The following is a 26,425-nucleotide window of genomic DNA, read 5'->3' on the forward strand; positions in this document are numbered from 1 at the left end:
TGGAAACATTTATCTAAAGAATGAAATGCAGCATCGCATAGCTCTTTGAAAACGGTACCTGGTTGTGATGACCTGTGATTTTTAAGCTGCAAGCACAGTGACCATTTTTTATTTGAGAGCTTGCGACATATTGTACTACCAGCAGGACATGACTTTATTCTCATATCTGCCAACCTGAATATTTGGAAATTCGTAAAACTATCGCGGCGGGGGTGGGGGGTGCGGCAACACTTTCTTTTTTTTTTTTTTTTTTTTAGAGATTTGCCTTTCGCGACAGGCTTACTCACGCTTTCACAACCGCAAGTAAAATCCGTGTCTTGGAGAGTAAAGAGCAAGAACTCCACTGGGGCACAATTTATTTTTGCAATGATATTGCTGTTGCCGACTTTGCCTGCTTCAGAAACTTCTCCGTGTAGGTTTGTTTAAAGCAAGTACCCCCTCTGGTGCCCCTTGAACATCAGCAGACTTTCGAGTGTTTTCTCACACACAGATGAGCGAAACACCCTTCAAGTTTTGTTCACAGTGCTGAATATTCTCTCACATTCAGCATTGCTGTGGGGAATGGAGAGAATACCCAGCATAACCATTTAAATTTTGTGGAACCTGAGCAATCTGTTGACACTTCGAACGCTTCCTAATTGCGATGACTGCACGTCGCACCTTGGCTCATTCAATATGTCGGCTGGAACCTGATATGCTTGCAAGTTGGCAAACTCAACTTCAAGTGCGTCGATTGTTTCTTCTTTTGATTTGCCACTCTGCTAGGGTAGGATAACAGGGAAGGCCATAATAAAATGATGTACGCTGTTCCAGAGCTTGTACTTGAGCAACTTCAGCCACCTTGAGATTGAAGCCTTCTAGCGGGAATTTGTGGCGAATGTAATCGCATGGTGCCGTTAAGTACAGATGTACAGGAGAGAAGAACTGCTCTCTCTCAATGCAGCTCAGTGTCTCAACCACAGAGTAGGTTGCGCTGCCAATGACTGTCTTCATCACCTTTCTGGTTCTCTGCAGCTCTACAGTCAACTTCCAGCAACAAATGACATGCCTTGACAACACCTAGGCACAGGACTCTAGTCAGGAGATCCACGAAAAGACAGTTCAAGAGGCTCCTAAGTACATGAACCTGAGGAGTCTGTGCCTGAAGAAGGCAGTTTGCCTTCTCAAAAAGCGGTGTAACATTTTGGAGAAAAAGACAAGACGCCCTGCTTAGCTCCGATGACAAAAAATAAAACAGGCGCTCCTCACAGGTCACGTGGCTGGCTTCCCCAGAATCCTCGTTATGAAGTTTCAGTTTTTTTTGCTTGAAGTCCAGAATGAGCTCTTTTCCTCTTTAGTGAGAGTTCATCGCCATCGGTGCTTTTTTTTACAAGCCCTGCAGCAGTCTTGTGAAGATGTGTAGCAGACTTTGGGGTTTGTGAGGAAGTCGTCGGAATTTGGTACAACTCCAAAAACAAGCTCTGCTTGTTGCACTGCTTTGTTTCAGATTTTTAAAAAAGCTGAGCAGTGGTTTCCACTGGTCGAGCAGCCTCTTCAAACACTTTCCCAACGACAGCCAACGTGTCGGCAAATGCTTCAACATCTTTCTGACCTTGGTGTCATGCATTCTTTCGAGCTTTCTCGCTGTTTCGAGCTTTTCTCTGCGCAAAAAAAAGATGTCAACCAAAGCCTCACAAACCGTAACAGGAAGACATGAAGCTCCTTTTTAGGCGACCAAGTTCATGAGATGGCACGGCCATCCAACCCCTATCAAAGCTGGTTGAGCCTCTCTCAACACAGTAGAAACACTGTTTTTCTTGCCGATCATTACATTCGCATTGTACAAACACATAATCAACAGGTTTCCAAGAGACAAATTCCAAGAGTTCATGTAGTCCAGAACCAGATTTGCAATCTTGTGACCCGTCGCTTCCCCTTGGATTGTCCCGAGGCAAAGACAGCTTTCGACTCTACTCGTTTCTTCAATGAAATATGTTGCAACAATAGGGTAAAGTTGTGTATCCCTACTGTTACTACCGTCCACAGCAATCGAAAGTACTTGCTGTTTTAGGGCATCAAGCAAAGGAGTCTCTGCATTGGCAGCCATTTCCCGAACAATTGACATTGTTTTTGTTCGTCCACAGGCGTAGAGTTTTGCTTCTTTGCAGTTGGGGAACACCTTCCGGAAAAGTGGTCCTGCATGATCGCTGAAACTCAGGGGGTTGTTGTGTTCAACTAAAAATGCCATGAAGAGGCATTCTGCACAAATTACACCGAGGTTGTTGCCGCTGCGTACAAAACTTGCTGGCTGTCCGGGGCTCGCACGTATCGCTGATGCTTTTTCGAAGCGACGTGGACCTTGATGTCAGACTTGCCGCTATGCGAGATGTTCGTATCACAGGCACACGTGGTGCAGAATCCGAACTTCTCCCTTTTCTTCGACAGCACGAAGCACGGAAATTCTGCCATGCACAATTTCAACACTTGGAAGTAGTGTCGGGGCTTCGAGCCCGCCATTGCACAGCGAAGCCGCTACAGGCCGGAGTCTCACTGTGTCCAATGCGGCAGCTAGTCACACAAAAGGCAAGGCCAACACTGCAGTGCCTGAAGTCCAAACCTGCGCGCCCACGCGAACAAAGGCAACAGCATGGCAACAGGTTTACAGAGGTGCTATCGGCACTATCGAACTTTGGATATGGACTCGTTACCCCTCTAGTAGACGACAAAAGTCACTACAACCTTGCAGCTGCTGATAATGATACCACACATACATATTGCCCTCTCATGGTGGTGCAAGGTACCAGGGTGTGGTTTTACTACATTTTCACTTTTTTTTTTCGCAAATAAAATGTTTTCCGTAAAATTTCAAGCAAGATTTGTAAAATCGTAAGACTGCTCGAAATTCGTACATTTTATGGAAAATTCGGAAGAGTTCGCAGGTATGGTATTCTACACAAGAAAGTGGTGCATTCCAGTTGGCCGGAAGGGTAAACTTCAGAAACTACGGCGGCATGCCTCCATTCTGCGAAGATCTCGAACATCGTGGTCTCGGCATTACAACTGTGTGTCAGCGACACAAGAGCCGTAAAATTACATTGCCACTTCTGGTGGAAAGAAAATGTGATGTTCGAAAGGTAGAATGTAACCACGAACAGTTATCAGCAAATGGCAATGCGTAAACTAAGCACCGCAAAACCGTTATCTCCACATAACGAAGTACTACTGCCGATAATTTGCAACATTGTGTAGCGGCAGTGCGTGGCACAGCGCCCTAACTTGGGTCACATGCGACAGTGACAACGCTTGAGCAGCAGCTATTCTCCTGGCTGAAGGATGGTCGTTCCAAATCGTTGAAATCGGTTTAATGCACGAGATGCCGCACAGACAATCCGAAATCTTTGTGTGGTGGTAGTTTGCTCGTCTTAAGGCCACATTGTGGTATCCTGTGTTAACTTCTGGTTTCGGTTTTGGGCCTTTACATCAGGGCGCCACTCAGCGCCAAACGCTGTAAGTTGCCTCCTGCTTCCCCTCGGAGAAATAAAAGTGCATTCTTTGCCTGGTCCTCGATTGAAGCAGTCCGGCTCTTTCTTGCGGCGCTGCGCGCCCCGGCCGTTTAGGCTTCATGCCGTAATCCTTTCATCCGGCCGCCCCGTCGAAGCTACAACACACATCGTTGTAGCAGTTGGAGTGGGGCATGTGCTGCTGTACGCCCAGATTGGTTGCTGCCTTGGCACTTCGCATTCCCCCTCTTTTTACCATGATCGGGTGTGAGACGTTCGTTGCAACAGTATGGAGGTTTTATAGCATTTCTTATATCTGGAAGCAGTTTCAATAGGCAGGGTTGGAAAATCGTAAATGCACTGAAATGCGGTCACTATAACCAATAGATTAATATATCTTGGATCGTTATAAGTAGGATCAACTGCACTGGTTTAGAAATCGGACTACGTACAATTTGAATTTGTGACAGGGTCGTTCCATGCCAAGTGTCAAAGATGTACCCCTCCACCATCTCCAATTGTCTTCTAAAAAAATTTACCTGCTTTACTGTCTTCTGTGGAGAAGTTCCCCTAAAATATTTGCAGAAACACTTCTGTTGTCATGCAATGCACTTTCAAAATTTGAAGATGTCCATGGAACATAGTGCCACAAGAAAGTTATTCTAAATGTTGTTTTGCTCTGCAGTGCAGCACAATCATGCCTGTAGAAGGTACAAACATTTGTCTTTAATATGTAGCTGTGTTTATGGGTAACTTTCGTAGATTCCTTCAGAGACCCAAATTTTCATGAAATTCTTCCAAAATGACAAAGTACTAAAGTAGAGACTCTGTAAATGCAAATCGTTTAAACAGAATTACAGCTTAAATGAAACAACATCCTCTAAATTGGTTGGTTTTCTATTTGGGTAAGCAAAAAAACTTCCTTTAATCGAAAGTCACATTTTTGCAACTTTCTCTTGAGAATTAAGAGAATTAAGAATTAATTGAGAATTAAGAACTAAAGGATCTTTTTCAGAAAAAGGCTGGACTTGAAATCTATCTTTTGCGACACCCATCCGACATTCATCCTTAAAAAGTGGTGGCGACAACTCCAAGGCAACATTTTGAGATTTTTTATGCATAGCATGTACAGACCTGGACAGCTTTTTTTAGACCTTAACACACAGCACACAGGAGAGGACAACGGGACAGAGCGCCTTTGCGGCACTGACACTCACCCTATAGACAATCAAAATTTTGGAAGCCTTAGAGGGTGCCATTCTCCTCCGGCAGGAGCGCGTTATTTGGCCAGCCACTGGTGCAGTAAAAGCTATTGATACGTCTTACTGATACAATAGAGTTTTGATACGTCGCCAAGGCCTCCTTGAAACTCTAACTAGCAAAGCCTAGTCAATCCTGCGGCCATTTACTGCGCCCAAACCATGGGACACACTAGACGTTACATTCACTTCCGAATTTGTATTTGTTTTACTGGTTTGTCCAAGTGCTGCATGTTTCTTGTACCAATAAATTTGTATCTTCTGAAAAAACATGACAAACACACCAAAATGCCAGTTATCGTCCACTTTCATGCCCAATTGCACTTAAATTACACACAGCCACACAATGTGCCATTCTACAATATCATGAGCTGGTGGGCTGCAATATTCAGCAAATATATTTTTGTCACACAGCCACATCAGAACCTTACGAAACTGTGTCCATTTGTAAACAACTGGCTTCAAATAAAATACTTTATGTTAGAAGCTCACAGCGAACTAGTCAATTTATCACAATAATTTGTCATTAAAGCTCTATCAGTTTGTTCCTACCAGACATCAAACTAAATAGGAATCTGCACCAGCCTCTGGTAAATTTAAGAAACCTTTCAAAATTAAGAATTAAAAAGAAAGTAGGGTATACCTAACATCAAAAACAAACAAAGTTAACAGAAGTCTGCAGATATCTTGCAAATTAGTGCTATGATTGTGCATACATGTAAAAGAATTACGTTTTTATGAGAATCAACATGTGCATTAATTAAGCGTGTTCTGAGAAAGTTATGAAACAGTTATTTCAGCTGAATTGCTATCAACCGTAACAGAACCGCTAATCGAAATGTTAAAGCAGCACCCCAAACCAGACTGAGATGTAATGGACACAATGAATCACAGACACTCTCTGGCTCTCACCGAAACAATATCCAGAGTGGCCTGCCTTGGATGCAGCAGCAGCTGCCTCGGTTGACAGTGCACGATGCTGCTGGATGGACCTGAGTGCCCGCAGTGCCTGCACATGTTATGCAATCGTTGGGAGGCTGCGCAAAGCGTGCACATCACCTTCACACAAGCTAGCGACTTGCCAAGAGGCTTGGCGTGGCAGAGCAATAGCAATGAATATACTTGGCTAAACACACACTGACTTCATGCTGAAGCTCTCCTAGCGTCAATCCCTCTTCCCTTCGCACCCACATTGAGTAAATCTCAGACTGTCACCGTCCTCTTAACTAGAATATTAGCAACATCCATTGCACTGCACCTTCTTGCAGTCTCCTAGCATTACACCCATCACTTACAGCTTAGTTTCTTTTAAAGCTTCATCATTATCTTTGATGTTTCAGCTCCTCCATTGCTTGATAATACAGGTAGGCTACACTGATTACATACTTCTCAAGAATATTGGCAAGCTGGCGGTCACAAGTTTGCAGCACCTGCCATAGGCTCCTAAACCCTTTTTTGTCTGTCTGAAAATTTACTTCTCACTAACCCATGTGACTGCTCGGGCAGGATAAATGTATTATGTAACAGCATTAGGAGCCTAGCATTAGTAGCCTGACCACCAATGAAAAACTTTTGCTCTCTTGCCAGGCTTAGCGTTCTGCATATTATCCTTAAACTTATCCTTAGACTCTGCTGTTTAAGGTGTGGTTAGCTTGCCTAAGGCTTTCAGATTTAAGTGCACTAAGACAAACAAACTTCACTTTTTACTTTCACTTTTATTGATAAATATCAAAGTACATAGTCACAATAATACACAGGAAAGAGGTCCAAAAGTAAACACTGCAAGCAGGACTTCCTACACACAAATATTCATTACCGTATTTTCCTGTGTATAAGAAACACTTATTTTAGCTTGATCGGCATGATCAAACGTTTGCGCAGGGCGCTAAATTTCTGCAAACGCATTTTTACGAGCTGTAAATTCTACCAGAATAAAATTTGATCCATCGCTCAAGGAGCAGGAAACCGAAATTTATCTTACTTCACCTGAAGTCACTCAAGTCCTCCGATACACTGTCAAAAGGTTTAGCCACTTTGGGCAGCACCATCAGTGGGCTACCGCCACAGCCTCTGGATAACTGGTATGAGACGTAAGCATCTAGAAACATGTCGATGGTGTTGCCTCTGCAGCGTGGCATGCTCAGGCCGAACACACACAACAATTGCATCATGCATCACAGCCACTATCGTTGTGCTTGACTATTATACTTGTATATCTGGGCATAGGTTCACCCAATAAAAGGCTAGTTTCGTAGTTCACAGTTTTGCTACTGTGTTCTTCATCGTCACTACTCTCCAGCATATGATTAAAGCTTGTTTATTTGTCTCTCTCATCATCACTACAATGTGACATCTGGTGGAGGTGCTTTTGCATTCATGTACCGGACACCCCCATTAAACCCACACCCGAAGAAAACACTAGCGTTGCCCCAGACCATTGAGCAAGCCACAGGCTTCATAACCTGACCCCAGAGCACGGACTTATAGCTGAAATGACCAGAAAGGTTGTGGCCAAGTCAACTACCACCATTACTGACCAAACATCACTTGCAGCCATTGAGCCCAGCCCAGGGAACCACCTATCGTCTGCAGAGCTTCATCCGACAATGCAGAAGCCTGGCTCGAGACATTCAAAAGGGTTTCAGCCTTCAACAACTGGAAATCTGTGGGGGTCTCGTATCTCACAGGAGTACTGACTACTGCAGGCTGCATCAGCTGTTGCCTTTCATACTCTAGCGTGCCGCTGCACGTGCACTCAGGCCACAAAAGGGGGCTACCGAGCGCTACGCATACAAGAGAACACAGTACTGCCCTGAGTTAGCAGAAACCATCTCCAGTGGCACAAAACACTACACAAATGCTCAGTCTCGGGCCAGTGCGGGAATCAAAGGGTTCCGGCGCCAAGGGCAAAAATACAGACAGAAATGCCACTAGCACGTCACTGTGGAAGCTATGGCTTTTGCACACAAACAATTCCCAGCATCAAACTTTCTGAACCACTACTGGGAACTTTGTTTTTGTATAGTACCTCCATTGTCTGTGGTGTCCCTACTTTTCTGCCAAAAAACCTCCAATCACATATGTTTACTTTCCAGCTGCTACCTCTGAACTCAAGGGATTCAAGAATGCCGGAGGAGACTTAACCGACAGCTGTGTAGATATCTTCACATTCCAATAAAACCTGTTTCATCCATTCCCTAGCTTTACCGCAGCAAGCACATGGTTCTTCTTCCTAGGTGTACCTCGCTTTATAACCATGCATTCTAAGGCATCCTGACCTTGCTTCAAAAAGTAGGAAGCTTAATTTTGAGTTATAAATTGTTTCTTTGCAGATTTCATTTTTTCTCTCTTATGTAGTTACTCATAGCCGGTTTCTTTTCCATTGCCACCACCCATAAGATTGTCTCAGCCTCTGTGACATTGCGTTTGATGTTCTTTGTTGCCATGTTGCTTACTATACCGCTCGCATACTTGCTATTAAGCTTCCTAGTCCTTTTTCTTCACTGTGAGTCAATGTTTTTTCTGTACAAATAGCTCAATACTCTCGCAGCCCATTTACTTTCTTTCATATTCTTCAGTCCCAGTGGCATACCAACTGTTTCCCGAGTGTCTATGTATTGTAACCAACAGTTACAACAGCCGTTTCTACGAAAACTGATTTATGCTGGGCAAACCTGTGCCCGTCAACAAAAACCGACTGAGCACTCAACAACAACAAAAAACGTCACTCAAGCTTCGCTCCTTCGAACGTCGTTCTCCCCTTTGTCGCCTCCTGTCGCGTGCCAATCGTCCAATTCTCACGCACGAGCCGCCGGCCTGTCAGCACCAGCCGAGCGTTGCCTTGCGGTGCTTTGCTTGACGCTCGCGGTGTGGCGGCTACGCAGTTGGGATATGTCGATCGTCTTTTTCTTCTCGCAATGCTGGCGGCATTAGCCCCCTCCGAAGAAGCATCATCCCGATGCGTAGGAAAGGCCTAGAGAGGCCAACTGGTTTAGAAGGACAGTGGTCAGAGGATGGCCGGTGCTAGGCTTGATCGTATGTGCAACTTCTGTTAATCAATGCCTTTCAAATTATGGCTTCATTCGTACTACGTGTACGACCTTTGGGCGAGTCCTGCGTTGTGTGGAGCAGACTTGGCCTTCAGGAGTTACCTCGTAGTTTAAGGGACTTAACCGGTGACGTACTTTGTAGGGGCCAAAGTAACGGCGCAGAAACTTCTCCGAAAGACCGGGCGTACATATAGGCGTCCATACCCATACTTTGTCTCCGGGGTTGTACCGTACCTCTCTTCGCCCTAGGTTGTACCGGTTTGCGTCGACATATTGCTGTTGTATGATACGGTGCCTTGCCAACTGCCGTGCTTCTTCTGCCCTTTCTATGTACTCGCTAACGTCAGGGTCGTCTTCGGTGCTGTTGTCTACAGGTAACATCGCGTCTAGTGCCGTTGTTACTGTCCGACTGTAAACAAGTTCAAATGGCGTGAAATGTGTCGTTTTTTGTACTGCAGTATTATACGGTGGCATATGGTAGAATACTGTCCCATGTCCGATGCTCGACGTCCATGTACATTGATATCATGTCAGCGGGTGTTCTATTAAGCTGTTCAGTCAGGCCATTTGTTTGTGGATGGTACGCTGTGGTTTTTCTATGAGCAGTATGTGTTAGTTTCATAACAGACTGCATCAAACGGGCCACAAAAGCTGTTCCTTTGTCTGTTATGAGTACCTTAGCTGCGCCACGTCGTAATACTATGTGTGTGACAAAAAACTGAACCACTTCAATGGCGGTTCCTTTTGTAAGAGAAGAGGTCTCAGCATACCGGGTCAGATAATTCGTTGCTACCACAATCCACTGCTTTCCTGAGGTTGAAACGGGAAATGGTTCAAGTAAATCCACTCCTATTTGTTCAAATGGCGCTGTTGGTGGCTGTATCGGTTGCAGAAAACCTGCTGGTTTGAGTGGCGGTGTTTTGCGTCGTTGACAATCTCGGCACGATTTGACATAGTGCTGAACTGAATTCATCAACTTCGGCCAGTAATATTTCTGGTGGATTCTCGCCAGAGTCCTACTAACGACTAAGTGGCTGGCTGCAGGGTCATCATGGCAAGCTTCTAAGATTTCAGCTCGCAGCGATGATGGTACGAGAAGTAGAAAGGTCTCACCACTGTGCTCAAAGTTTCGTTTGTAGAGGACATTGTTCCGAAGGATATACGAACACAATCTGCGAACGAAAACTCGAGGCACTTTCACTTGTCGACCCTCCAGGTACTCGATAAGCAGGAGTAATTCCAGATCAGTACGCTGATGATGAGCCATTTCCATCGTATTCACAGCCCCAAGCAATGGGAAATCTTGCTCGTATTCAGGTGACGTAGCCTCGATTGGTGCTCGTTATAAGCAATCAGCATCATTGTGCTTGATACCGGACTTGTAAACAACCGTTATGTCATACTCCTGTAGACGCAAACTCCCTCTAGCGAGCCTTCCAGAAGGGTCCTTGAGGTTCGCCAGCCAGCACGAGTGATGATCGCTGATGGCTCGAAACGGTCTACCATACAAGTATGGCCGGAACTTACGGATGGCCCATATAACCGCCACGCATTCCTTTTCTGTAGCTGAGTAATTTGTCTCGGCTTTCGATAAGGTACGGCTTGCGTACACAATGACTTTTTCTTCTCCATTCTGCCACTGAATAAGTATGGCACCGAGACCAACGTTACTCGCGTCGGTTTGGATGTCCGTTTCGGCATTTTCATCAAAATGGGCAAGTATAGGAAGACTCTGCAAACGCTGTCGTAGTTCAGAGAAGGTGTCTTCTTGTTCTTTCTCCCACACAAAAGGGACATCTTCTTTTGCCAGTCGCGTGAGTGGTTCGGCAATTTTAGAAAAATTTTCTACGAAACGCCTGTAGTAGGCACACAGTCCCAGGAAACGTCTAATAGCTTTTTTGTCTCTTGGCTTCAGAAACAATTCTACTGCACTGATCTTCTCAGGATCGGGGCGGACGCCTTCAGCACTGACAATGTGTCCGAGAAAGCGGAGCTCGCGAAAGCCGAAGTGGCATTTTTTGGATTTTATGGTCAATCCCGCCGTGCGAATAGCATCCAGAACTGCTCTCAGTCGCTGCATATGCGGCTCGAATGTAGTGGAGAAGACCACCACATCATCAAGGTAGACGAGGCACGACTGCCATTTCAGTCCGGAGAGAACAGTGTCCATCATCCATTGAAATGTGGCTGGCGCAGAACACAGACCAAATGGAAGCACCTTAAACTCGTATAAACCATCCGGTGTCACAAATGCCGTTTTTTCGCGATCTCGCTCATCCACTTCTATCTGCCAGTATCCGCTTTTGAGATCCAGAGAAGAGAAGAAGTAAGCATTGCGTAGTTTGTCCAAGGTGTCGTCGATGCGGGGGAGTGGATAAACATCCCACTTCGCGACGAGGTTGAGTTTCCTGTAGTCAACACAAAATCGTAGGGTGTTATCCTTCTTTTTGACTGGGACTACCAGAGATGCCCACGGACTATTGGATGGCTGTATTACATCGTCCTTGAGCATTTCCTGTACTTGAGTTCTTATCGCTACTTTTTCTTTTGGAGCTACTCGGTACGGGTGTTGGCAAACTGGTCTTGCAGGTTCTTCGACCACAATGCGATGTTTTGCGATGGGAGTACGACGGACTTTCGATGAAGTCGAAAAGCATTCAGCAAGCTCTGTGACCAAGTTCACAATCTCATCTCTTTGTAGTGATGACAGCTCTCGGTCAATGTCGATAGAGATAAGGACACTGTCTATAGGTGGCAGAAGCTGGTGATGCTGCATCGAGGGTTGACACATCCGCAAATTGTGCATAGTCATGAAGAGACGCTATGGCTGTTCCCTTCACCACTTGTTGTGCCTCATTGCCAAAGTTAAACAAAAGGACGTCCGCATATCCGTTACGCAGGTGAACTAGGCCTCTTGCCATGCATATTTGCTTTTCCAGTAGCAGCCCGATATTTCCGTCTGCAAGTCCCTCATAGTCACGAAATATGTCGCTCCTTACAACGACAGTCATACTGCACCGTGCCGGCACCGTCACGTCTTCATCCACAATACGGAGAGAGGAAATATGTGGCTGTTCTGTATCAGAAATGGTGAAAACAACACGCGTGATTCTTGCAAGTCAATAATTGCGTCATTCGTTCGCAAAAAGTCCATGCCCAGTATCAGATCACGGGAACACTCAGGGAGAACAATAAAGCTGCTGACGTATGTAAAGCCTCTAATTCGGATTCTTACTGTGCACATTCCTACGGGGTCGACTAAGTGTCCCCCCGCTGTACGTATTGGAGATCCGGTCATATGGGTCAATACCTTTTTCAATTTTCTGGCGAGTACACTGCTAATAACTGAATAGTCCGCACCAGTGTCTATCAACACAGTCACTTCGAAGTCGTCGATGATGACGCGCAACTCGGAAGTAACGGTGTCATCACTGCACTTGTCCGTCGTTTCGTCACTGCCGTCGTCTTGTCGGATTGGCGATGGAGGGCCTTCGGTGTTCCGGGCGTCAGCGGCCTTGCCTCCACAGGTCGCTGGCTCTAGTTTTCCCGTCGCGGACTTTGGGAGCGACGCCTCGGTGAAATAGAAGCGGGACGCAGACTGGGTGACCTATAACGCATAGGCGCTGCTGATCGAGGTTCATGTTGCTGGGGGTTCCGAACAGTTTGGCGCGTAGATAAAAATGCTTCAATCTCATAAGGGCCGCTCACCGTTTCGAGGGCAAGGCGCATTCACAGAGAAGCCACGCAGTCCTACTCGGCGATACTGGCATTCCCGGTATAGGTGACCAGCCTCTCCACAGTGGTAGCAGAGGGGACGCCAGTCTGCAGTGCGCCATACATCGCTTTTACGCGGGCTTCCTTCTGGCATGGGCTGCACATTGCAAGGAAGTACCTGGGGTATTGTGGCCGTTCGTCCAAAGTCGGCGCGTCGTAGGTCCTGACGTAAAGCTTGGAAGTACGATATCTGCGGCTGACGCTCTGGCTGTGCGTGGGGCTGTACCTGAGGCTCTGGCTCACAAATTACTTGCCGGACTTCTTCGCGTATGACATCAGCAAGTTAGGACACCGTAGGAGGGCTTTGGGCCAGCTGCAGTTTCTGCAGCTCTTCCCTTACGACGAACCTCGCCATTTCGCGTAGGTTGTCCATGTTGTTGGGGAGGGCTCCTGGCCCAACGTCAAATGATGCGACGCATACATCTCTGCTGTACTGCCGCGCATGCTGCTGCAGCGTCTTTTCCATCGTCATCGCCTCTAATCGAAATTCGGCTGCAGAGCAGGGCGGATTACGAACCAGGCCAGCAAAGAGTTCCTGTTTCACAGCGCGCATTAGGTGCCGCAATTTCTTGTCGTCAGCCATGTTTGGGTCCGCTCGGCGGAAGAGGTGGGTCACGTCTTCAATGTACATAGTCACACTTTCGTTCTTCCGCTGGTTCCTTGCCTGAAAAGCAGCTTCTGCCCTCTCTCTGCGGACCGTGCTCGGGTACGTAGCTTGCAGCTCTCGTCGAAAGTCATTCCACGATGATAACGAGGCTTCGTGGTTTTGAAACCACGTGCGTGCAGATTCCTCCAGCGCGAAGTACACATACCGCAGTTTCTTTGTCTCGTCCCAACCATTACACCTGGCGACACGCTCGAAGTTTTCTAGCCATTCCTCGGCATCCTCGAATGTGTCTCCGTGGAAGGATTCTGGCGTCCAGGGTGAGTAAACGACGACGTGAGAAGGGGTTACTTGAGTAGCCATCGCACTGGTACCTCGGCTGGCTGCCGCCGCTGCCCTTGGTGAATCGGCAAGAGGACCAAACTCGGGGGCCTCACCTCGTATACGGCGACTCGTGCATTGGTGGACAGGCGTTAATTCTGTTGGCTCCAAACTTCGGGGATCCGGGCTACCTTCCCTGGCGTGTGTAGGGCTTGGAATCATACCCCGCACCTCCACCAGATATGTAACGAACAGTTACAACAGCCGTTTCTACGAAAACTGATTTATGCTGGGCGAACCTGTGCCCATCAACAAAAACCGACTGAGCACTCAACAACATCAAAAAATGTCCCTCGAGCTCCGCTCCTTCGAACGTCGTTCTCCTCTTTGCCGCCTCCTGTCACGTGCCAATCGTCCGATTCTCGCGCACGAGCCGCCGGCCTGTCAGCACCGGCCGAGCGTTGCCTTGCGGTGCTTTGCTTGACGCTCACGGTGTGGCGGCTACGCAGTTGAGATATGTCGGTCGTCTTTTTCTTCTCGCAATGCTGGCGGCAGTATATATATATATATACCTATTTTTCAATCGCACTTGATGAACTATAGGGGCCTGAAAAATTATTTGAAATTAAATTTATTTCTCGCAACTATACGCAATCTCAAGATGATGCAGGAACAAAAGGCAGTGAGGGCTTCACAGAGGTCCTCAATCCCAGTAGTAGCACTACAGACCACATAAAAAATGCACATTTGCTACAATTTTAATAATTAAGGAAATAATTGTACTTGGTGTTTAAGTCTACAACATAAATGTATCTATAATTCAGGTAATAGTAGTGTCGAGGTTACACACAACAGAGTGCAATCCACACAAATTACAATATCTACAAGTAAAAAAGACAGCAGCTCTGTGTGACCTTGGAGAATTACAGCCCCATTTCCAGCGAAGCTGTTTCTTTCGAACAGTTGCAATAAAAGTTTCAGTTGCTTGTAATCATATTGCATACCTTAAAATGTTGCCAGTACATATATATGACTTCCGTTTGAAAACTTGCCTGCATGTAATGCTTTGGAACACTTCTTGTTGGAACTTTTTGAAAAGCTAATAATTCAACACACATTTCTTCGCCATAACATTTACCATGGTGCGCTCCCTCCCTCTCTGTACCTCCCTCCTCCCCCACTCACTTTCCGCTAGATTTGGTATCAGTTGAGTTCACAGTTGAGTTCAATCCTTGGTTTGCAAAACACAGTGATAAAGCTCCAGATCACTTGCATGCATAATTTACGGCAAATCTAATAATTATTCCCCTGTTCTTGAAGTTTACCTACATATTGCCCATAAGGTTCCCTTTATTTTTACCAAATATAAACAATATGTCTTGTTTAGTTCGCCAAGGACATCGATCAAACCAAGTCGAAACGTGATACGACGGCTGAAGATAGGGAAAGAAAAACGACAGTAATTATGTGCAACGCTTCTAACTGGACCAAGAACGTAAAAATTTAATTGCCCATCGCACTTACCATGACTCCCCTCTCCTTTCCACAAAATATAAACCTGCTGTAACCTACAGCTATGTTAGGACACTGAGAAGCATAGCTGATAGCAGCTGTATCACACGCTTTAACACTTGAATAAGAAATATTTTACAAAGGCCGTGTTTCATCTAACCGCGTTTAACTTCACACTGAGCATTTCCATAGTGTACCATCAATTTTCGTTAAATTTGATCTTCGTGGCTTTAGTAGTTCTGCCAGGGCAGCGGGCTCAATTCTTCCCTGCTCATTAGACACACTGAAACACTCTGGAGTGCACGCATACGTAATTTATTGAGAAAACCCCAATTACTCATCTATTTTGAACTTCACCTACACATCACCCATTAACTTGTCCTTACAGTCACCAAACATAAGCAAGCTGCCTCGTTTAGCTTAGTGAGGACACCAGATGAAATTAATAAATCACACATGTTAGTGCAAAACAGATTAACAATGCTATGGACCACTTGCATACGCATTCTACTGGAAAGTATGCATTTAACACATTCATTTGGAATGCTGCCTACACATTGGCCATATCATGCCCCTAATTTTGCCTAGATATAAGTAAGATGCCTTGTTTAGCTCACCGAGGACACTGGAGAAACAAACTAAGAATCTCGTATGACGCACGAAAGCACGTGGAAAAATGGGGGCTTAGGAATTACCTACAACACTTTCATTTAAAGCAGGAAAATGAAAGTTTCGCAACGCATTGCATTTAAAATGCTCTCTATTTTCACGGAATTTCAACAGTTTTTTGTGCTGTTGTTTTAGGAGTCTGGGAAACATTTCGATTAGCGGCAGTATGACACCCTGGGAAGCTTCAATGAAAAACTTTCCATGAAAGCTAAATGAACCAACACAGAATAAACATACTGGTTGTTTCAGCCAAAACTTTCAAATTTATAAAAAAACTGCCTGTGGCAGATAGCACAATTCTATTCCATGAGGTGGTCAGAGACGGGCAATACTTGCACATAAAATTGAAATGCATAAACGACTAATCACCAAAAATTTACCAATTAAGTTTTTTACTAATTACCTTGTGGCACCTAGTGCAATTTACAAATTTTAGCCAGGGAGTTCAAAAGATGAATCCGCTTGGAACGAATTCTCAGGATGACACCAGTTTCGAGATATTAATTCCCAAACCTTGCGGTGAAATGCATTGGCGTTCCAGTTACTTTTATGCTTCAATGCATAAAGCAACATTTTGTAAAGTGGAATTACAGTGCATTTTTACCAGAAGTATGACAGTGCATATCTCATAAATGGCATCATCTGCACAATTCTTTTCAACTGGACATGTCTCGCAGTCTTTCCCACTAGAATTGATATATGTGCCATGAGCCAATTAATTAAAAATTTACTTTGTGCATTTTTGGTAATTATTTCCTCGTGTTATTTCAATTTTTTTGTGCAAGTAATGTTTGCCTCTTCGAGTAGACCAGCTCATGGACCTGAATTGTGCTATCTGCCACTGGCAATTTAAAAATAGTTTTTGAAGAGTTCACTGAACACCCTGTAAGTTGCTCATCGCTCAAAACATTGTTTCGTACTTCAAATCAACATAAACACCGTGCCCGGCATATCTTACCGGGGATACCAGGGCAAAACAACTAGATGCCATGTATAACGGCAAAAAATTGCGAAAAAGCAACTATTCAGTATCTGTTTTCAGAGCACACAAGCAACCTACACAACGCCAATTTTCAATACACGTCACCAAAAAGGGGCCCTCATTTTTTCAATATGCGAAATATCTGCCGTTCTTGTTCTTGCCACTAAACAATAGTGTAGCTCCTATTTAGAAACAGCCTGAAAATGAGATCATCAAGGTCAGAAGTGACACATGTTTTTAGAAAAAAAGTTCAAGTCAGTGTTCTATTGGTATTTAAATGGCTCTGCACGTTCGACCAAGGTGATTTTCATTAGCATATCTGCGATAAATCGGGATTACACAATGAAACTCAACAGTTATACCTGTATGAGGTTTGAAAAGATTTTTGATGGTGATAAGATACTGAGACTCCAATGCTGTGTAGGCTATCTCTGGACAGAGATTAAATAGTTCCAGCATTTGATAATCCAATTATGTCATGCCATAAGGCACACCAGTCATTGGGCACAGCTGATTATAATACTTTATCCGGACCTCCCCTCACCTGCAGGTTAAGTGTAGCAAGCCGACTGCTTTCAAATACAGATACAGTGGTTCCAAGAAAACTGGGCATGATTCAAGTTGCCCAAAGTGACATTTGTTACTGTGGGAACTGCACAGCGTCAGGCGTTCTCCGAGCGTGTAGGGCGAATCTCGTGTGTAGTAGTGCTACAGGGCGTCCCGAGAAGGCAAAGCAGGGGAGGCGTAGTAAAGAAAAGCATTACTTATGTTGCCACTCTATTAAGAAACAAAAGTAGGTTCAGCCGTAGTTTGGTTGGACTTTCGAGCGTGCAGTCAATGACAATGAAAGGTGGGTGGGGGGGGGGGGCAAGTGCCCCCCTTGCACCCCAGTAGATATGCCCCCCATGCTCAGTCCCTCCTCGAGATTAATTTTACTCTGAGCTTCCCTCACTTCAAAACTTGTCCAGCCCATATCACCCTGCACAGCTTCATTTGTAGTCCTCCCGTGAGTGTCCAATGTGAGGCATCCCACTGACCTTTGGTCGCCATCAAGTCCTGATTGTAGCCCTGACTTCAAGCAAACTGCATTTCTAAATGTAAGTCGTGGAACCACTACACCTTTTCCCATACACCATGTACCTATTGTATCCCCATAGAGCTCTAAGTTTCATTATGGCCACATTTCTCTACCCCTTTGCTATTATTTTTTCCTGTGTTTCCATATATCTATTGCCTTCATTTATTCATATAGCAAAGTATATATATTCTTTTAATCTAGATATTTCTTGGCCCTGTATCGACACTGTCTGTTCAGTGTTTTCACTGAATGCTACCAACACCCGATTTCTTATTGCTCAATTTCAGACTTAAATTCTCGCCTTCCTGTACAGAGACATTAGCCAGACATTGTATATCACTATGCTTATTAGCAAGCAACACAATGTCGTCCGCATAAAACAAATCTGGAAGCTGCTGCCCAACAATTGTGCCCGTCTGTCTGTATGACAGATGAAACCCTATATTAATTCCGTCTAGTGCCCTTTCCGTCCTTACCATATACAGTGCTCACAGAATGGAACTCGTCAATTTAGGGCTAACTAATGCGCATACTATCGTTTCCACAGGCTGCAGTTCGTGTAACATCGATGTAATTTTGGTGCATACACTTACATCAGAGTCCGCATCACCTTTGATAACCAGATCCTTAGCAACATGACATCCCGAGTACTTTGCACATATTCAGGGTTCTACTAAATGCTCTGCTCCCTATCGCATTTCAATCCGTGAGCACTGTACATCACAAACAAGAGCGCGGATAAAGAGCACCCTTGTCTTACTCCCTTAGTGATATCAACTTTCTCCTCACTCCTCCTTCCTTACCATTCACATTGGTGGAACAGCCATTTCACCTTTCGGTGCAGGTCCTGGTGCAGGCAGAAAGTCGATTTGGCTCAGCAGCAAGCACTTTTGGCGCAGGGTTCAACGCAGATGTGCTTACCATATATCACGCAAACGTTAACTCATGTAGTCGATATGTCATGGAGACGAGTTTGTGCGAGGCTTACCGTGATAAGCATGTCGGTAAAGGATACGACACTCCTCCACACCATGACGCACAAAAGGCACTACAGCCGGGTTCATCGGAACAGCACAGAGAAGACACCATAGACAGATAGTCGACAAACGCGTGTGTATTAACCCAGGATTCAACACAGTGTAACCATCATGGCTCGTGGGCAAAAGCTCACCACAAGACCGATCAATTATGTGTGCCTGCACTGAACACGACATCTAGCAATCTACTTGTGTCACATAAAAACATATGTGCAAAAAAAAGGAATCTGTATTGGCTCCTGCGTGGGTACCGTGCTTTGCAACCTTTTCCTTGCGGGCATCAACAAAGAGCTATCCAAGGTGTTTGACGGAGGCAAAGTGCTCAAGGTTTTTAGGTATGTTGATGATTTTTTTTATTTTACTGACGAAACGATCTCCCATGACTTACTCACATATTGTGCTGGGCATTTTATCTGATTTTAAACAGTAAGGCAAAGGTTTACATTTCACTTTTGAACTAGCCAACTATAACAGCTTGCAGTTTTTAGATACTGACACAACCCTTACTGACAAAGGTTCCTGCTGGATGTACCGATCTGGTGTATGCAAGGAATTGTTGCTGTATGAGTCTACACACTCCCACACTACTAAACGTGAGATTGCCACTGTGTGCCTTGAATCCGCCCTTAAAAAATCCTGTCATAAGGCACACGAAAGCTTTGACGAACAGATTTTGAAGTTGAGGAAGGCTGGCATTCCTTGTTTAGTTTTCAGCACAGTTTTGGAGGCGTTGTTGAAAAAGGTAAAAAAGAGAAAGAAAAAGAAGCAGTGAAGAAGGTCAAACATTGGAAAAGAAAGCTAAACCAGTGGTGATACAGTATTCTCACAAAGTGGCGCATAATCTTACACACATCGCCGTAAAATACCAAATTCCTGTTTTTTTTCCGCGCCCCGAAAACTTGCTACTTTGTGCCGCCTGATTGGATCTGATGACTCTGAGAAAGTAGAGTGTTTTATTAAACATACAGGCCCTTTTGTGAAGCATGAAGGGGTCATATACCACATGCCACTGAAGTGTGGGAAAGAGTGTATCAGCCAAACTGGCCGATGTATTAATGAACGCCTGCAGGAGCACAAGCTTTCACTGAAAAATGGTTATGGATCAAAGTTGCCACTTCATTGCAAGGTCTGCGGGAATGAAAATAAGCAAGTATGTGAAATGATACAACAATCATGTTTAAAAGCAAAGATACTGTGGAACGTGAACAGTTGGAGGCCAACCAGATTAAGAAAAGAGCCTGTGTCAGACCCCATATCTGAATATTTATTTTCTTTTTTAACGTAGGGTAGGACATAAGGAATAACAAGAGCTTGGTGGCGCAACCGACCACCCCATTCCCGAGGGGATGCTCATAGCATCCGTCCATCCATCCATCCAAGAGGCGCAGATGCGCACTCAGTGCACCCATATTAGGTAGTGAGAGAATCAATATTACAGAAAAGTTCAGAAGCTTTCACAACAGTGTCGAAACAAAAAGTCTTGGTCCGGTTTAGCCTGGTACAGTAAGAGTAAGTAAGTACAGTGGTAGAGTAAGATCAAGGTCTATCTTAGGTGAAGAGCACACCTTGTGCTAAACGTGACTTTTTTTAATGTGTAGACTGGATTGCACCCTCACGTGCAAGTAACGGCACTTCTGAGATGACGTACTGCAAAGTGTGCAAGTGCAACCGGGGAGGCCACACATGCAATACGTTAAAGTGCACATGGCAAGGCAGACGCACATAGATAATGCAAATAAAGCTGCAAATAAAAATCGCTATATTTGGCTACAGCGATTTTTGCTCTTTTTTGTGTCTGGCTACATTCGGGCTCCAATTTCTATGCCGCCTCGTCCTACCTGGCAAGACTGCTTCGGATGCTGTCTACCATTTTGCCAGCTGCTAGTTATTGTAGATACCATATTTACTCGCATAATTATCATACTTTTTTGTCAAAGAAATTCACGCAAATTCAGGGGTGAGAGCATTAGGCAGGTTAAATTTTCTGCAAAAAGAAGTAAAAAATTTTTTCATCCTGCACTTGCTGCGGGATGACAGCAGGTCAACAAACAGGCTGCTGCTGCTATGGTGTAGTGGAATGGGGTAGTGTGTCATTCGTAGAGCAAAACAATGGGAGAACCGGGGATGCTTCTGCGATGACGCCACCAGTAGGGCGCTGCGATCGACTGGGATGCCTAGCACGCAAAATTTAAACATGTGGTGCAATACTTTTTGCATTCATGAACTAAAACGCTCTCAAAACAATTGGAATTAATATAGTTCACAAAAAAAGAAACACTACAAACTGTTAGGATACATCAAAACGGCATCTAAGCTTACACGTTTCCAACCACAGATGAGGCAGTATTCCTAATTGTCTGCTCAGCGCTTCGTTTGCAGAAGACAAACAAACACTCGCCTACTCGTTCCATTCGGTGAGCCCGCATATGCTTTTAGTATTTCGAAACACACGACGATAAAAAGCCCGGAAGGAGCATCTGCACTGTGCCTGGTGGGTTGCATGAGATTCCTTTCACGCTGCATCAGCCAGAAAGGTGGTCACCATGTTTCACTGAAGAAAACAAACACACAAATGCGCGCACACGCACACAGACACACACACACAAAGATATTTAGAAATCAAACGCTTCCCATGCACATAAAGAATGTGCGAATGCAGTAAGAAAAACCACAGCAAGCAATCAGCGAGCTCTGTATGTACTTGCATGACCTCCGCAACAACCGTAACTACCAATCCCGAAGGTCCTGTATTGCACCAATATTTTTCCTTTTGCCAGAATTGACTCCAAGCTGCAGCGATATGTGCCGCTGTAGTAGACCGGCGTGCTCCAGCACCCCTGACCGTCATCGCAAAAAGAGGCACGTTTTCACTACCGAACACACTGCCTTATTCCAGTACACCATACTGCCGCTGTAACAGTAAGTGTGGGACACCGAAACAAAAATCGCGGCCAGCAGAGCAAACCGAACGCGCCAAGAGCGTTTTTTTTTTCCTTCTCGTGAGAACATTACGTGCATTGAAACAGTTTTTTCCATATCAGTAATAAAAAAATATCGTTAATAGTGGCAAGTTTGTGTCAATAACGTAGCCATGTCCACTTTGAGGGGACAGAAACAGAGATGAGCGCGCTTTGTTGCCAGTGGCATAGAAAAACACGGCAGGCATGCTGCAAAAACTGCGGCATTTGTCTTCACTACTATTCTAATATAGCATGTTTCCGCTAAGGGTGGGCGAATATGTTAGCTGTGTTACAAGCTTCGGCGTATGAATAGGGTACACTTCTAACGTATCAGTGTAAACGTGGCTACTATCGTTTCCGCTCACGATTTGTTGTGTGCCTAAGTGTGCAGACGAGAGGAATCGAAAGGCGCCTTTTTTGTTGTTGACCACAACCATTATAAAGCCTACAAATAATAAAGAAAAGGCCAATTTGGTTGTAGCTTTTCTTTCTTTTTTTTTTTAATCATTATGCAAGTAAGTACAGTACCCTGTCAATATACTTCCTACTTTTACACCCGTAACAATATTTTAAACAAATTGGTAGTCCCTTCCGGCCCAAAGGAATGCCTTCAGAGTTATGCCGACATGGGAGATGAATATTCAAGTACATCTAGAAACTTGGTCTGGTTGGCGCAGCATAGTTCAGACTTTACTGAAAGAGCACTTAGACAAAGCACAAGGAAAAAGACCCATTGTGCAGTTTATTTTCACTTCTGAAAATAACATTCCCTTCTTTCCCAGGCTTCTGCACAATCAAGCGCAAGCCTATGGCAACAGTCATCAGAAAGCTGACTGGCAGAAGCAGCTGCACGGACGGCTGTGCAGTGTCCGCCCACAAGCAACCGTGTGTGCCTTGCCGCCCTGAAAACGAGAATGCACAAATCGTCGCAGCTACTTGGCAGCGAGCAGAGTGAACGCTTGTCCGTGCTTCCTTCCCAGGATGGAAATATAGCATTTGATTTGTAATTTATTGCTGCCTTTGGGTGCCTGGTGTTGTTGAAACAGATTGCTATTCAATACAAGCCCTGTCCTGACCATCGGAGGCAAATCAGCTGACTTTAAGAGTGAGATGTAAAAGGAGATATAATTTTAGAGAACTAAAAAAATGGGCTTGGGTACTGAAAAACGATGTCAAAGTTCTTCAGATTATGCCAAGTTGAAGGAAACATCGTGCTCAAAACAAGTAATCAGCAAATGGCACGCGAGCTCGAGGAGCTAAAAAGCACGGTAAAAAAGAGCTCAATGCGCATTACATCTCAAGATTAGTACTCCAGGAACAAAAACTTGGAAGTTAAAGGAATCGCATAAGAAACAAACGAGGACCTTGCCATCATGCTCCATAAGGTTCGGGATGCATTGAGAAAATAAATCGCGGAACATGATGTTGTGATAAGCCACCATATTCCTGGATATGGAAATAGCGCCAGTGCTGATAGTCAATGCACTACAGCTAGCAGAGATCCTGTGCAAGATTAGAGCTCAAGGACGAACTCTGATGCGAGTCCAAGAATTGTGGTGGCTTTCAAAATCACACAAAGCGAGATGCAGTACTTGGAAAGGCACGAAAGACAAGGGTTGGAACAGATGAGCTAAGCTTATCCATGAAGAAACCAGCCTTTGTTAGTGATCATTTATGCCCACAAGTGAAGAAATTTCTTGCGATGACAATAGAGGAAATAAGAGAAATTAACTGGCATTTCACATAGACGAAGGGTGGAAAAGTATGTGCAAGGTGGAAACTGAGCAGTCCCACCCTATCTAGATAACCTGTGAAGCTGACTTGGGAAAGATGTGTGATGCATGCTATCTCCTCTAGTGCTTCTTAAATAATCTCGTTTATTGTTTGCCCTTTCTGTTCATTCTTTCCCGATGGCTGCTCCGGAAGTATCACGTACCCTGTGAATAATGGTTATCTGGCCTTTCCACACTGTAATACGTAGTCTGCACGCAACAAGTACGATGAATTGTGCATGTTTTTAGTGAATTTCTTGTTAGTGTTCATGTGAACATGTTCATAGAGACATGTTATTCTTGTGAATCGGATGTGCATCACCTACCAGGGGCTGCATCAGAGAACATTGTTCGAAACACACATTCACTATACATTCAGTTTCGCCTCACGCAATCGGCCTATGCTGTGCCGAGTCGTCAGCTGCCGGGCGCAGCTGACGACTCGGCACAGCATAGGCCAATTGTGTCAGGCGAAACTGAACCCGTTTCAAACTACATTGTGTCGCTGTGTCACTACATGGATTCAATGCCGAACACAATACCGTAGACAGCCATCATGAGATGGACTCTGCTGCTTTCGTTTTTTTAATTGCTTATGCCCTAAACTATACGTAATTGAAAAGTAATAAAACATTTGCATCAATACAACAATCGTAAATGAGCACTACAAATTGGGTATATTATAATTAAATTGTTAACGTTGGCAGGTATGATCAACCAAAGCTTTCTTCACTTCTGCATGCCCACGTTACATATTTACATATCCTTTCCCCCAATTTTCTATCGGTAAGCCACACCCCACAATCCTATAAATACTGCGTTACTGCCTCCTTCATGGTCCTATACTTTTTGTGTCCTTCACCATGTTTCTTACAAAACGTCCAGAAAACACGCAGTGTGTTTGTACTTTCACACTACGGGCACCCCACGATGCACTTTCAATCATGACTGAGCCCGATTGCGATAGAGTTTCTCAATCCTCCTTTGTGCAAGTGAGGAAGAGGGGGAACTGTGGTGAAAAAATTCAATTCCGAAGAGGCTTGATCCCGACTGAAGGTGAATCATGTGGCACCCATATTACCTTTGTTGCTCACCTTCTTATTTTTACTCAGACCACTTTTTTTTTTCTTGCTCCTTCCATTACAGTACAGTTCTAAGTTGTATTCAGTGAACTGTCGCTAGATCAACCTCTGGTACTAAGCGACACACACATTTGTATAACAAATGTGTGTGTCGGTGCACACATTTGTATAACAAATGTGTGCACCGCTGTTCCTCACTATGTGTGCATGTGTGTGCTCGGCCAGAGAATGAAAAAAAAAAAATGCTGGTTACATCCCTGCCTCCAGCAGCCACAGTGGAACAAGGACATAAACATCACGAAAGCACAATGAATTAAAAAAGGCTACGCGGAACACACAGGGAATTTTATTAATTTAGGAAAGAATTATGACATTCAGCTGGTTACGTAACTTTTCTTTTTTTTTTTCGTCGTGAAATGCTTCCTGAAAAACTAATAACCTTCTCCTTTTTTCATCGTTTTGCGGCCCACCTTTTGTCCTCACGCATTGTACCAACCTCCTAGCACAAACAAAGGTCACTCACAATTATAACCACTGGCCACAAAATTATGATCCTAAATACCAGACCAAAAAAATCAACATATAAAACAATTTTCGTAATGCCGCTCATCATCATCAGCCTATTTTATGTCCACTGCAGGACGAAGGCCCCTCCCTGCGATCTCAAATTACCCCTGTCCTGCGCCAACCAATTCCAACTAGCACCCGCGAATTTCCTAATTTCATCGCACCACCTAGTCTTCTGCCTCCCTCTACTGCGCTTCCCTTCTCTTGGTACCCGTTCTGTTGCCCTAATGGTCCAACGGTTATCTAACCTGCGCATTACATGACCTGCCCAGCGCCATTTTTATCTATTAATGTAAATTAGAATATCGGCTATACCTGTTTGCTCTCTGGTCCAAACCGCTCTCAAGGTTATGCGTAGCATTCCTCGTTCTATCGCTCTTTGTGCGGTCCTTAACTTGATCTCAAGCTTCTTTATCACTCTCCAAGTCCCTGCCCCATATGATATGTCATCCCCGGTAAAATGCACCAATTATACGCCTTTTTTTTTTTCCAATGATAATGGTAAGCTTCCAGCCAGGAGCTGACAATGTCTGCCGTATGCGATCCAACCCATTTTTATTCTTCTGTTAATTTCCTTCTTATGATCAGGAATCCCTGTGATTATTTACCTAGGTAAACGTACTCCTTCACAGACTCCAGAGGCTGACTGCCGATCCTGAACTCTTGTTCCTTTGCCCGGTTAACGCCGCTACATGTTGATAAAATGGGTTGCCTGCACTTGGACCACAACTTGCCTCTGTCCCCCGGCGCTAGTGGAGGTCAGAGCTGCGCACCGATAACTAACATCCGGGTAAGTGCGTCTGCAAATTACACCTGGAACATGACGCACATGTGCCACAACTTGACGGCTGATGAACAAGGAGCGGTGATCGCTTCACCATGACCATCAAAAACTCGGGAGGCTTCATCGCTCGGACTCTAGGACTGACTACGTCGCCGCACTGCATTGGGTGCGTCGCATCAGAGCTGGATGCCGGCCGTTTCCTCCTTGTAAACGACTAGCAACACCGTTTTTCGTCGCGGCCGATACGGATCACGGCACAGGTTGTCACTAACGTAGACTGCTACCGACGAACTACTCACCTTCGTAACTCTTACAGCCATTTTTAAGACACGGCCAATCTTAGCTTCGCAGCTTGTGCGGGATGCCAGTAAAAGGACAATCACGACTGCGGGGACAGGAAAGCAACTGCGGACCCTTGGACCTTGGCGCTATGCTTGGCGGCCTTGTCGCTGCGCCGCGGCGCAAAGAGCAAGGACGCTCGCACGCATAGTTGCCA

At 44.9% G+C, this 26,425-nt stretch overlaps 1 protein-coding gene across 3 annotated transcripts in view; it reads right to left on the minus strand.

The window, feature by feature from the left end:
- The window catches only part of Mcad (Medium-chain acyl-CoA dehydrogenase), a 212,806-nt gene extending 186,406 nt beyond the window's left edge, over positions 1-26,400 (minus strand). For 2 of the 3 annotated variants that reach the window (XM_065452832.2, XM_065452830.2), the window contains exons 1-2: positions 26,229-26,399; positions 5,651-5,747 (exon numbers count right to left, since the gene is read on the minus strand). In XM_065452832.2, coding sequence (XP_065308904.1) covers positions 5,651-5,747; positions 26,229-26,249 — 118 coding nt within the window. In that variant the 5' untranslated portion in view covers positions 26,250-26,399. Of the gene's footprint in view, positions 1-5,650; positions 5,748-26,228 lie in introns of all 3 variants that reach the window. The other variant, XM_065452831.2, reaches the window with a different exon arrangement.
- Positions 26,401-26,425: the final 25 nt, after the last annotated feature.

This window comes from Dermacentor albipictus, chromosome 1, assembly GCF_038994185.2.
Source record: "Dermacentor albipictus isolate Rhodes 1998 colony chromosome 1, USDA_Dalb.pri_finalv2, whole genome shotgun sequence".
Taxonomy (NCBI): domain Eukaryota; kingdom Metazoa; phylum Arthropoda; class Arachnida; order Ixodida; family Ixodidae; genus Dermacentor; species Dermacentor albipictus.